The sequence below is a fragment of the Acanthochromis polyacanthus genome, chromosome 6, assembly GCF_021347895.1.
Source record: "Acanthochromis polyacanthus isolate Apoly-LR-REF ecotype Palm Island chromosome 6, KAUST_Apoly_ChrSc, whole genome shotgun sequence".
NCBI classification, from domain to species: Eukaryota; Metazoa; Chordata; class Actinopteri; family Pomacentridae; genus Acanthochromis; species Acanthochromis polyacanthus.
This window is the reverse complement of record NC_067118.1, coordinates 27108644-27123075: the sequence shown is the minus strand read 5'-3', so window position 1 is coordinate 27123075 and position 14432 is coordinate 27108644. Positions and strand designations below refer to the sequence as shown.

At 38.7% G+C, this 14432-nt stretch overlaps 1 protein-coding gene across 1 annotated transcript; it reads left to right on the top strand.

Moving 5' to 3' along the window:
• Window positions 1-1414: 1414 nt before the first annotated feature.
• Window positions 1415-13200, top strand: LOC110946447 (oxysterol-binding protein-related protein 2-like). Its single transcript, XM_022187986.2, has 14 exons — window positions 1415-1538; window positions 1837-1982; window positions 2090-2201; window positions 2528-2603; window positions 3334-3468; window positions 3622-3719; window positions 3826-4008; window positions 6507-6614; window positions 6698-6787; window positions 6867-6993; window positions 7451-7570; window positions 8595-8718; window positions 8858-8948; window positions 10188-13200. Exons 2-14 carry the CDS (start codon window positions 1946-1948, stop codon window positions 10288-10290), a joined length of 1404 nt encoding a protein of 467 aa, XP_022043678.1. The 5' UTR covers window positions 1415-1538; window positions 1837-1945; the 3' UTR covers window positions 10291-13200.
• The last annotated feature ends 1232 nt before the right edge of the window (window positions 13201-14432 follow it).

Sequence of the window (14432 nt, the reverse complement as noted above, 5' to 3'; positions counted from 1 at the left end):
GTTGACTCTAATATAATCTAATTAAGAATATTACAGGATATAGAGCAGTTGCAAATGGCGGCTTCACTAGAAAATCAGTAGCCTGTGGAGGTACAGGTTGAATATCACACAGCTGACGCAATGAAACCAAATCCTTTAATGTTTTAAAAATAATCTATGTATACAATCATGATTGGTATTTTTACTACATTCGTCTAATTATTGGATCAATTAAAAATTATTTCAGATTTTATTAATTGAATATTTGCACAGCCTAGGAGGTTTTAGTAAATATTATAGTAATATAAACTACAACCGACAACCTATTTGTCAGGACTGTTTTTTACCCTCCAAGAGAATTACCCCTTAAAATGTTAAATGTATTAATGTATTTATTACTTCCATGTTTGGTGTGGATTTGAACACACAGTACATTTAAAAATATAGGTACTTTTATGGTTTAAATTCAAGTACATATCGTGTTATTTTGATAATAAACCATTAAGCAGTCCTGTGAATTTACCCATTTAGTAGTGAAGTTTGTATAATCCTTTTAAAAATCTTAATATTCTACAGTCCAAGAAACATATTCAGTTTTTTTCTTGCATGTTTAAGGCAAAAATCTGCTGTCTGTATAAATAAATAAACTTTAAAGGTACAAATTAAGTTATAAGTCAAGTTATTTTTGCAAGCTTTTCAGGGGGTCCTTTAACAACCAAAATTACTATATATAATCTGTAAGCTGTTTCTTACAGGATACTAAGCTGAAATTTAGTATCCTGATGTACTTGAAAAAAGGGAGAACATTTTAAAGCTAACATAGCATGTAACATTTTAACATGTAACGTCCTTAACGTGAATTTATTCTGCAAAACTATTTGGTTTGGGGTGAATTTGCACCTGTATTTAGAAAATGAAGGTCATTTTGAGGTATATATTAAAGTAAATGTAATGATATTTTGTGTTAAACCAATCTAGGTAATTCATTTAAAACCTTAACTAAAATATTAAGGCAATTCTAAAGAGGACAAAATCGTCCTTAAAATGCATTTAAGCATTTAAAAATAATGAAATACTACTCTCAGGTCAATGCATTGATTATCTTCGTGTTTGGGATGATTTTGCACCTGTATTTACAAAAATGAAGGTTATTTCGATGTATAAACTAAATGTTATTTTTCTAAATAAAAATATATGTATTTTTTTTTACACTGTAATTCATTTAAAAACCTTAAGACTTTTGAAAAGACACTTTTAGGGGGAAAAGTTGGTGAGCATAGAATTTTTTGGCAGTTCTGCTTCGTAAACAGTTTCAGTGTCGTAATAAATTAATACTTGTAGAAGTCACGTCCAGAACTTACGTTGTGTGTTGAAAATAGCTGTTTGACTCAACATCTGCTCTTTACCTTCTATTTCTAGACCGCTGCTTGCTGCGATCTGATTCGCTGACGCACCTGCCAATCACGGTGTCCTTGCCGCCCACTTCCGCCCAGCTTTAGAGGGACTCCAGTCTTCGATTGTTTATGTTTCCAGCGCTTTAATTTGACCTTATTTTGCGGGTACATCTAATTGCGTTGTATTTTATTGTCCGTGTCAGTGTCTGTGTCGGTTTGTCGGCGTCTGTGCTGTTGTCGTTAGCTAATGTCTGCTCCAGCTAACGTTTTAACTCACTGCAGCAGTGATGCTAACGGCTAACTAGCTAGCCAGAAAGCTAACTGATATCTGAGGCTCTTTGAGGAGCAGACTGGGACTTAACGAGCTGCTATTGATTTCGTCACAGCATGCAGTGGGTAATGTGTGGCATTAGCGGCCACAGGCAGCTGCCTTGCTTGGTGTGACGAGCTGTCCGTGTTGCAGGTAGTGTGTCTGGCTGCCTGTGATGCTTGGAGAGAGGCTGGGCTGCAGGGACAGGCCGATGCTGGAAACATGACTTCTGAGTAACGCATAGTTACTTTCTCTGCTCAGTATGAACAGCGAGGAGGAGTTTTACGACGCTGAGACAGGTGAGACAGGCTGACAAGCGAATCGAGTAGTTAAATATACTTGCTTCTTGGGGCCACATGAATGAATGAAGTCGTCTTTACTTTATTCCTTCCTGTATCTCCTTCAGGGCTGGAGTCAGATGATTCATGTGAGGTCAGTTTTAAAGATGCCCTGGTGTTTGACAGCAAGCAGGTGTCTCACGACAGCGCCACGCAGGAGAATGGAGTGTGGGAGCGCAGGTGAGGACTCATGTACAGGTGTGGTATGCCTGTACATATATGTGCATCATGCATGTTCCCACATGATCACATCGGTATTCAGATGAAGGGTTTGAAGGTTTCATGCACTCTCCTGTTAGCTTGTGGGGCCAAGGGAACCGGCATTATTATTATCTCTTCTTCATGCAAGCAAAGTTTATTTATATAGCACCTGTCACAGAAAGGAAATTCACAAAGTGCTTCACAATAAAATCAAATGCAGAGAATTTGCCGGCTTCAGCTTTGTCAGGAAATTAGTTTGATCATTCAAGATTCTTTTAATCTCATTTAATCAACATGTGTCCCAGGAAAACCCTGCCCGCTGAGATGATCTCCAGAAACAATTTCAGTGTGTGGAGTATACTGAAGAAATGCATCGGCATGGTGAGTCCCACAGGCCTCCATGTGAAACTGTGAGAATAAAAGGCTGCTATGCACAGCTGATATTATATGCAGCTGCTCTTTAATTTTGTAACACCAACTTTGCTCCAAGAAAGCTGCAGTCAGATTCTTGGCTGGTTGTAAGTGTATTTTCTCTTGTTAAATAATTGAATAACTTGCACTTCCTTTCATTGCTCTGCTACAAGATTAGTCATGAGTGACATCTTTTCTACATTTGCCTTTGGAAATGCATTTTTGTAGCCTTTTGAAATAAGGAAAATGACTTAAATGAACATCTGAGTAGTGGAAAGTGAATGTAAGCGTCATGTTCCTGCAGTTAACAACGATGTTTTTGTTGCATGCAAGATTTACTTACAATACGAGTTTGAATTTTTAAAAATGCTAGGTACAGAGGTGTTGCTGCTAATGTGTTCAGCTGTGCTAGTCTTCTTTTAAAGTGTATTTTCCTTTGATTTAGCAGCCCCTTCTTTGTTTGTATTTTGCCTCTTTTGTTCACCTTTTTAAAAACTGTTTAGCAATAAAAGCTTCTAAATTAAATCAGTCTGTTTTCGTGTTGCAGAACCATGTCATAACATTAAGTAACATGAGTTGTTTGAGCGCTGCAGTTTGTTCCACATTGCATTGTCTTTCTTTGAGTCTGATACAAAGCTTGTCACTTTTATTGTTGTGTTTCTGACTTAACTCAATTGATTCTTTTGTTGTTGTGTCACAGGAGCTGTCCAAAATAGCGATGCCGGTGGTGTTTAATGAGCCACTGAGCTTTCTCCAGAGAATGTCGGAGTACATGGAACACACTCACCTCATCCACCAAGCCTGCAGTTTATCTGATTCCATGGACCGCATGCAGGTAGAGATAATGCATGAATGTGACAGTTTTTATTTCTATTACAAATAAACCAAAGATGTTCTGTTCCTAAAGATATTCTTTAAATGGAATTATATTTCATTTTCTGTCAGTGGCTGCGGCTCTGCTCTGATTGAGTTTCCATCTGTGTGACAGGTTGTCGCTGCCTTTGCTGTCTCTGCTGTAGCATCTCAATGGGAACGGACTGGAAAGCCATTTAATCCATTGCTCGGGGAGACGTATGAACTCACAAGGTATTGGAGAGAGTGAGAAGCTGTGCCTGGAGGATAAAGCGATTTTTTTATTTATTTTTTTTAATCCAGTCGTGTGTTTAATTTTTTATGTTTATGTTTTTCTAAGAGAGGAAGAGGGATACAGATTGATCTCTGAGCAGGTGAGCCACCACCCTCCCATCAGTGCCTTCCACGCCCAGTCTCTGAAGCAAGAGTTCGAGTTTCATGGCTCCATTTACCCAAAACTTAAGTTCTGGGGTAAAAGTGTGGAGGCTGAGCCTAAAGGCACCATGACACTGGAGCTACTAAAGTGAGTATTTGTTTCTGCAAGCTCACTTACTTTTCTGTTGTTGTGCTTCTAACTTGTACAGTTGACCATTTTGGGAAGTTTGCTTATTTGCTGTCTGACTGAGCATTACATGTGAACTTTTATACAACCCTCATATTTGTTCAGTATGAAGCTACAAGCAGCAGGTAATCAGCTTAGATTAGTACAACTGCTATTTAAACTGTCAGCCTGACATGCTTATAGGTAACAAAATTCCTCCTTACTAGGCCCTCTAATTAACACACAGCTGTTAATGAAACCAGAAACTGTCACATTAGAAGAAACAGAATCTAATGGGTGGAATTTGCTAGAAGGATGCAGCTATGAAGATAAAGCCAGCAGTTTCAGTTCAAAAGACCATGTTATTTGGGGGTGAGAATAAATGTAAAATCTTCTTGGATGATAGTTGAAAAATCTTGTGGAACAGAAAAACAAGCTTCGTTGATGTCAAATGAAGCTCTTAGGACAGCGGTGTCAAACATAAGGCCCACCAGAGGCTCCAATCTACTCTAGAAATTACAAAAGTGAAAAAGAATCCTTGCTGTGAAAATATTTAAAGACACTGAACAGTGTGCAATATAATGTGAGTCAGCAGCTTCAGTGTCACAGAGTTTAGTTGAACCCTATCATTGATGCTCTGCCACAACCTTTATGCATTTTTATGTATAAGTATTCTACATTTACAAGGCAGGGGGACAGTTTCACCCTGTAAGACCTAAATATAGGAAAAAGAAGTCCAAAAAAATAAATCCATTTAAAAAACCTGTATCTATCTATGGGCTGCACAGTGGGTAGTGGTTAGCACTTTGGCCTTGCAGCAAGAAGATCCCCGGTTCAAATCTCGGCCTGGGATCTTTCTGCATGGAGTTTGCATGTTCTCCTTGTGCATGCGTGGGTTTTCTCCGGGTACTCCGGCTTCCTCCCACAGTCCAAAAATATGCTGAGGTTAATTGATGACTCTAAATTGTCCGTAGGTGTGAATGTGAGTGTGATTGTTCGTCTGTATATGTAGCCCTGTGACAGACTGGCGACCTGTCCAGGGTGTCCCTGCCTTCGCCCGAGTCAGCTGGGATAGACTCCAGCACCCCCCACGACCCTAGTGAGGATAAAGCGGTGTATAGAGAATGGATCTATCTATCTATCTATCTATCTATCTATCTATCTATCTATCTATCTATCTATCTATCTATCTATCTATCTATCTATCTATCTATCTATCTATAAACCCAAATGTAGATAAAAAAAAAAAGTTGAATAAAACTAAATAATAATAGCAATAATATATGCACTGAAATATAGAAAAAAATCAACAAAAAAAATAAATATATAAAAAAATCTAGAAAAAAGTAAAAAGAAATAAATAAAAGAAAATAATGTTTTTTTTAAAAACTGATGTATTTCTGCAACAGTGGGTTTTACAGGGTTAACCTTCTTCCTCAGTAGTTTCTGACTTTAGTTTGGGTGATATGTCAAGTTTGCTACACAGATGTGGAAATGAATGGGAATTTAAAATCATTTTTTGATCTTGACAAGTGGTTAAATACTATATTGTTCAGTTGCAAATACCTGTGACTAAATGTGTTAGGCCTTTGTAGACACTGTGAGCTGTAAGTTGTGACACACAAATGATAAACTGAGGCATAATGTTGTTGAAATTTCCCTTTTTTCATAAGAATTTCAGGTTGTTAGTAATGTTTTCTATAAATGATAGTTCATTAAATATCAACATTGTCTGAAAGTACTTTTTTGCACTAAAACAAAGGAAAAAATTTGTAGTTATTTATCGGTTATTTTGTTATGATTTTACTGGTGTGGTCGACTGGAAATGAAGTTGAACTGCATGTGGTCCTTGAACTAAGATGAGTTTGACACCTCTGTCTTAGGAGAATCTACACAGACATGGTTTTCCCTCCTTTTGTACTTTATTTTTACTGTCCATACACACAGTTTCACAATGCCTCACTTCTGTCAGTGCACCGCTATGATTGGCTGAACTATTCCCAGTCCGGCTGTTACAAAGCAGACTGCTGACCTTTTTGGAGGAAGCGGTAGGACATGTGTCATGCAACCGCCATCTTTGGCCCTACAAAATTCTCTCAAGGATTTCTGTTCAGGTTTTTTGAAGTGTCGAGTCTCTGCCTTTCAGCTTCTATGATTCATACACAACCTTGGCTCTGTGAATGGGAAACAAACAGTGGTCTGGACTGACAACACTATTCCATGGAGACCTGTGCACGTTTGTGCTCGAGCACAGAGATGGGGAGGGGAGATGGGAAGAAGGAAGGTAGCAGGGGGAGCATGAGGGACAGTAAATCCCTACTTGGATGCAAAGTATCCAAATCTAGTAACTAGCTAAATATCAGCAATCTTTCTCCAGAACTGCAGGCTTCACTTTTAGCACAGACATGAGAGGGGTTTAAATCTTTTCATGCATATATTGGTGTGACTTTTCCTTTAAAACGCTGTGGTTTTTGTTGCAGACATAAAGAAGCATACACGTGGACAAATCCGATGTGCTGTGTGCATAACATCATCTTGGGAAAACTTTGGATTGAACAATATGGAACTGTGGAGATTGTCAACCACAGGTGAAATAACAAACACTTTCCTGACATTTGTGTTATTTTTGGATTGTTGATTACACACATTTCTTTTGCTTTTCATTTTTCAGCACGGGAGATAAGTGTGTGCTGAACTTCAAACCATGTGGGATGTTTGGAAAAGAGCTGCACAAAGTAGAAGGTCACATTCAAGACAAAAGGTGAGGACATAACCACGACAGCACCGTCAGTAAAATGTGGTTGAGATTAGTTTTACTGACTTTGGTGTCTTTGAACCAGTAAGAAGAAGCGGCGAGTGATTTATGGAAAGTGGACAGAGTGCATGTACAGTGTGGACCCCAAGGTTTACGACACGTACAAGAAGTCAGACAAGAAGAGCGGGAGCGACTCCAAAAGGCTGAAACAGGTGAAGAAGCCTCAGGAGATTCTGCTTTGTCTGAAATCTGATTAAATGCCGCTTAGAGTTTGCTGTCACGTTTGTCTTGGACATGTTTAAATGTGACTTTCATGTAACTCATCACTCTGAAATTCTTTTCTCAAATGGTATCTTTTCCTTTCACAATAACATGCAGTGGCTTTAGTAGAAGGTAAGGTAAAGTGTATTTGATATCTGTAGTGTGCTACTGCTGTTGTCTAGTTCCAGTTATGTTCAAAGTGTAGTGTATGATTAGATCATTGCCAGCACTAATCCATAATGTCTTGCAATGACATGCATTGTTGCTTGAGAAACGTGTTGAATTTGTGGCAGCCGTAGTTCTGTGAATCACCTGTTTGCACATGAACTGTTTGTGCTGTAAGCTGAAGCTCGTCAGCCTCCTTCTGATGTGTTATTTATCGGGACGTGTGTCTGTCTCTGTGTGTAGGAACACGGGTTTGAAGGTGAGGAGGCAGATGAGATGCCAGAGGTTGAAGAGACTGTGACTGTGATACCAGGAAGTGCCTTACTGTGGAGGATAACACCGCGGCCCCCTCACTCAGCACAGGTCAGCGTCTCACACATTAGTTATGGGTGAAATAGAGCTGCACATATATGTTGTGATCCAAAAATAATTTTTAAAAAAGTGCCTATTAATAGAAGCGTTAATGTTTTGATGGAACAATAAACACAGTACTCAACTGTAAGGGCACAGTGCAGCAAGATTACAAACGTGTTGGACGTCTTCTGGATTTAATGACTCGATAAATAGCGTTGCAAGATGAAAGGTAAGCATTTTGTGACAACTAGTTGCAGTTCTGTTTTACAGTAAAATAGATTTATAATCCAGCTCTAGTGGTAACTGCCCATGTAGATAGTTTCATTTAATCATCTGTCTCTGAGATTTCTGCCTTCAGCCCCAATTATTGATATGAATGAGATTATGTGCATTTAATAGCTTTGAAAAATTACATTCAAATCTTTAATCCTGGTGCAGTTTTCACTGTAAATGTGCTTTTGCAAAGAAATATAACTGTTGATGACATGTTCTGTGGATTTAAATGATTGAATTATGAATCTAAAGCATCATAGTAACTGTTTCTTGAAGATGCTGCTGCAGTTGTTGATTTTATTTTATTCTTTTTAAATGTAGCTATTGGCTCCTAGAGCAGCACAAACAAAAGTCCGTTCACCACCTATCTGTTGTTTGTTTGAGAGGTGGAAGGCTCAAAAGAAAATTAAACCAGAGGTGTTTAGTATCGATCAACATTTATTGTTGTGCGTTTGGGTGAAACTTTATATTGAGTGATTATCTTCCTCTTTTACTTGGAGTCATCTGAGCTGCTGAGGTACTCGTCAGTTTTTTTACATGTGTGTTTTGGAAAACGGATGTCTTTTTAAAAAAAACAAGCACTAACTTGATTTTTTTTTGTTTTTTTCAGAAAGTTTTGTCTCAAAAGTAGTAAAATGCATTAAGATTTGTTGAATTACCTGATATAACTTGCTTGAATTTCCCTTGGAATTACTAAAGTTTCCATCCATCCATCCATCTTGTATATTTTCCCTGTATCCTCCGTTTGTCCCTTTCTTAGATGTACAACTTCACCAGCTTTGCCATGACACTAAACGAGCTGGAGCCTGGCATGGAGAGACTACTGGCACCGACGGACTGCCGGCTGAGGCCCGACATCAGAGCCATGGAAAATGGAGACATAGGTACCACCAGCTGCACAAAAACATGACAGAAAGACTTTAATACTCACTAAGAAAAGCTGAAACTGCACTCATGTCTGTTTTTGTTACCATCATATGATCCCTTAAACGCATCTTCACTGATGTTTGTGTGTTTTTACAGATTCAGCAAGTACAGAGAAAGAGAGATTAGAAGAGAAGCAGAGAGCTGCACGCAGAGAACGCTCCAAGGACGAGGAGGAATGGTCAACCAGGTGAGAAGTTTTACCAATTTTATTTCCTACGGCTTGTCCATTCAGACAGAGAACTCAGATTAGTAATACATTCATGTTCTTCAGATTTTTACTGTTTCCCAAGTTAAACATTTGTGTTCTAGCTTTGGTGTGTTCACATGCTTTTATGTCATTATGGAGAAAGGACATGGACACTTAAGAAAGATGTGGTACAACCTCATACCACACAGAGTTCAGCTAAAACCTGATGCATAATATGTGAATTTGCAGTTGATCAATATTCTCAATGACTGGACATTTTTTTCACAGCAGTTCAGTCATCCTAATGGAGGTCTAACTTATTTAAACCATTTCAAGGAAGTCTTTGGTTTGGCTGCATTTTGTTGAAATGGATGCCCATAAAGTGAAGTGCAAACTTTTCAAACAGCATTCTGGATATCACAGCTCAGCATCCAACATGGCAGATCATCTGATAACTGCAGCTAACTTATTTCAGTTTCATTCCTTAGTAGTTCTTGTTCTAGGATTCCCAGCTGATAATATTTTATTTTCAAAAACCAAATGAATATCGTCCACACCTCATCTTCTGTTTCATTTCAGTATAAAATGCAATATTAAAATGATTTGATGTTCTGCGAAAACACTTGCTTTCTATGTTTAAAATTCATTTAGGCTAACATGGTTAGCAGGTAAAGTGCACTCGCTGTACTGTGACTTATTTTCTTTGGCTGCCTACAGAAAATGTAGTCAGAGTATTCTCTTTGGGCCCTCAGTAACTAAACCCTCAACAAAATAATTTGAAAATCATGAATATATACTAAACTAACATTGTTGCCTCTGTCCAATTTCACATAGAAAAGTTGTGTTGAGTTTGTGAGAAAAGAAAGAAAATAACTTCCTACGTACATATAACATCACAACTCCTCTGTTTTCTTGCATCTGCACTTCACCGACAACAGTTTTCTTCCTGTAGCAGTTTTGTCACGTCTGATAACAGCTATGAGGAACTTTAACACAAATATGGATTATGTCTGACAGACAAAAAAAACAAACATATTTTAAATAGATTAGGTTTGAAGCCATCAATTTAGTGTATTTCATGTCTGAAAAGGGCTTTTGAGTCCCTCCCAGTTCAGCGGCACCTCTCTCAAGTCGTCACAGTTTAACTGGAAGCTCCACAAGTCCTTTATTACTCATGTTATGTAATATTTGTTGTAACCCCATTGTTAAAAGCAGGTCTCACATGTTTTGTGTCTTCAGGTGGTTCCAGCTGGGAACCAACCCTCACACAGGAGCAGAGGATTGGCTGTACACAGGTGGATACTTTGACAGGAATTACACTGACTGTCCTAACATTTATTGACACAGGAGCTGCTCAGTGTGACAACCTTCTGTCTGATAGCATTCACTTTATTTCTCTGCATCTAAGATTTGTGACATTGTGACAGCCAGACGCTCGCTGGTACCGTGTGTTTGTTAGAATCAATGAAAGCTGATGTCAGACAGTTCAACAGATGATCTGCAACTGACTGTGAACATTGTCTGCAGGAGGTGTGCATTATTAAGGAGAATTTTAGAGTTTACTTACTGTAAATGTTGACGTCAAACATCTTTATATGCCCTAAACATGTATGTCACTCACCTTTCAAAGATTTTAAACCAACCACTGGTGTGATCTCTGGAGTGGTGAACCAGCTGCTGCAGGACACAGACCATATATATTTTCAGTTCTAGTTCAGACACTCAACCATAATCTTACCTGTAGACGTACCACACACACTTCTGTCAAGTTGCATTCAAATATCAGGGGTTATTTAAACACATCTGCTACTTTTATATACCCTAGTTGGAAATTAGATGTCTATTTTAGTTAGCACTAAAACATCACAAGTGTTTCTGTGAATAAAGACTTACAGTAGTAATGAAAGCTGCTTATAACCATGTTTACTTCCACAGTAAACAGATTTTGTTGGTACATTATAATGTTGTCCACTGTAACATAGATAATGTGTATAATAACTGGTGCATGCATGGTCACCGAGAGGATAATTTACACAAGTTAAAGCCATAAAAACCCTTTCTGCACTGAGTGTAAATGCATTTACGTATAACTTTAAAGCAAAGGGAAATAGACAACATTGGTTGCAGCTGGAGTTTCAAAGTCCGACACTGTGGCCGTCTCCCCAGCCTCTTTTCACACCACGCACTGTGAAATTGTTGACTGTTTTGTCAACACACAATACATATCTGTGTACAAACACACAGAGAGTGACAGGGCTTTAGGAGCGTAAGAGTCAGTGTGATGGGAGCCTTTGTAGCCTTTGTAGAGTCAAAAAATACCGAACATAAGAGGAAGCTTTCATAATAATCAAACATCTGTCTTTATTCCTGGTAGTACTTCAACATAAGAGTCCCTGTTTTTTAAACATTTAAATGTGGAAGTTGGAATGAGTGGGTGCGTTCCAATACCCTTATCATCATACCACATCGCGTGCCTGACAAAGATTTGCTATGTCTTCATACATGTCAAATGCAGCATGCCAAAAACACCACACTGTCCTAGTATAGCTGGTTGCCTTTTCAGCATGCGGTCCACCATGCTTTTCTGGCAGCGTAAGATGTTTAATGATGTCTTGTAGGAGTATGAACCAGCTGAAGCCGCTTAGAGAACGCTGACAGATGAAGCTCATTTCACACTAGAGACTGCTGCGGATATATGAGCAAGATGGTCAAAGTTTATGAGACAATGTTATGATAAAGTACTACTTCCAGCGCTTTGTATACTGTATGTAACAGTACGTACAGTTAAAAAGCAGCTGCAGTTTATACTGAAAGTAAAAAGAATATGAGTTTGAATATAGAGTCTGAGTTTCCATTTGAAAATTTCCACTTGTAGTCGGGTTTCCAACGCAGAAAGAACCGTACCAACCTTGACCTGAGAATCTAAGATGGCTGCCCACTTCAACAACCGTAGCAAAAGCTGGAGTAATTTACCATTAATTAGCACTTCTGTGTTCTTTGTGTGTCATTAATCAGTCGTACACACAGTACTGTCCAACTTCCCTCTGTGGACAGGCTGCTGCTGTGTTTGTATTTGCTGTATACCTAGAAATGCATTGCTAACAATGGCTAAAAGTTCTTCTGTTGGTTTTCTGACTTGTACTTTTAACACCCTCATAGAACCATAGTGTGGCTCTTTTCCCTGCTCTGACTTTTGAGGTAAATAAAAAGCAGCAGTTGTGCCATTGATGCCGTTAGATTGGTTAGCTTTGATCTTCAACTTTAGCAAACGTTTCAGTAAATTAGTGCCATTAAAAGTCTGCTGAATTAGCTGTTAGCGCTTATTTCTTGCTGCTGGCACTGAATAATTTGATACTAATAACAACATGAAACATGCTGATTCTCGGGCAAGTTGTGCCGTTATAGAGTGCTGCTGTTGTAGGATTTCTAGGGAGATTCTTGGTTGTTTAATGTAAGCCACACTGAAACTGAAAATGTATATCTGTGCATTCACATTTAACTGAGAGAAGGGTTATGTAAAGTGGCATAACATGCTGCTTACACCCCTTGTTCCTCCAGGGAGGCGCGTCCCACAGTATGAAAGCCTCTGCTTCAAGGAGAAAGCTGTGTCATATTGACTCCTGACAGATGTTGGTCTTCTCACAGTAACTCAAGTAATTTGACAGCTTCCAGTTTGAGTCTTTTTTTTCCATTAGTAAGAACTGTGTGTGTGCACAGTTAGAGCTGATCCGACAGGAACGCTGTAGGCATCATAAACCTATGCAAACTGATCCATCCAGTCTGCCCTCCTGAAATGTGAAAAACACTCAGTTCCTCTTTAGCTCGTAGCCCGTTGGTGCTTGAGACGCCACAGAGGCAGCAGTTAATGAATGTTGCATGCTGATAATGTAACACTACGGTGGCGGTCGTTGGACAGTATAGTTTATTTTTGTTTCTGAGCACTAACGTTGCATAAAGCTGCACATTTGAACGCTCACAGTCCTATGCACATATATGTACAGTGAACTAGTCCTCATGTCTTCCTCAATTATCTTTACTCTGAAATCAAAGCACTTTGTGACGCCTGCAGCCGCTCAGAGGTGCAGGTTCATTCTGATGGTTCTTCTGATCCCTTTACCCCTTTGTCATTTGAAAATGTTTACATTGTATGTTTGTTGATCTCTTTGTTGTTTCCTCTTCATACTGTTATCCATACACAACCATATGCATACAAGGCATATTTAAGAAATAAATTATGGATTACAAAACTCTGCCACTGTGTCAAATAATGTGATTATTCTCCCAGTGTGTTAGATTAGTTGACAACTGTGGATCATTGTGACTCAAAGCATCAGTCTGACAGTTAATGTGAGCTCCCTGCAGGTTTTAAGATGAATCATTTTCAGTTTTACTTTCAGTCATATTGAAAGTAAACTCAAAGAGTAGTAACCTGGAACAGCCATTTTGCTAACTGTATTAGTTTTTACTTTGTAAATGGAGAGTTGAGTGTTTGGTCCGGCCTTTCTTGGTCTTGTGGTAGTTCCACAGTTTGGATAACCCTCACCCAGAGAGTCTTCAGTCTGTCATCAATAGGTTTCCACTCTGAGCAGCAAAAATTTTCCTCCACAGTTGGCAGAAGAGCTCTGAGTGCAGGAACACCACCAGTTCCCAGAGGCATGTTGTTTTTCAGGACGCCCCAATGTCTTTCTGCTTCCATGTCTCGTCTTCTGTTTGATGTCGCTTCTCATCTGTGGACTCTAGTTCCAAAAATTACAACCAGTGATCGAACTAAAATGAACTGCGACTGATCTCGTTATAGTTCATGGGGTGATCTGTCGTATTTAACTGCTGAATTTCCTCAGAAGTGTCAGAATGACCACAAAGAAAGTCAGCCTTGCACATATAAACAGACCACATATATGTGTCACAGGAAGGAGAGCCATGATGGAGGGAGCAGAATGTCTGTTTCAGGCAGCTATTGTCTGTATTTAACTTCAGAAACAAACATTTAAAAGGATGAATGTAAAAAATCATCTTACTTTAAAAAGGGGCACTCATGCTGTTTTGTGAGACTCAACAATCTTTACAACAAAGTCAAAGATTACAGAGCATAGACTGTCTATGCTCTGTAATCTTTCTTATAGTCTGTTACAGTCGGCATTAAAGCCACATTAGCTACATTAATTAGAAAATAAACCGGTATTCTCCTTTAAGTCCTCTGACACCAGTGTTTGTTTGTCACGATCTGTTGGTTATAAAACTAACCTAAAGGGTCTCAAGAAACTTAAACAGAGGACAGAGAACCAAAACTGCCTTTTATGTGTGAAATTTTGTAATTTCCTAGATTTATATTCCTCTGATTTCTACCTCTGAAAGTGTAGATAGGCCACAGGTTTATACAAATATAGAGTCTGTACAGTAAATATTAACCTTAAACTGGACCCCAAAGTATAACTGTTTGATTTTTACATTACTTCGGTTAAATCTAATTTTGTTTGTAATTAT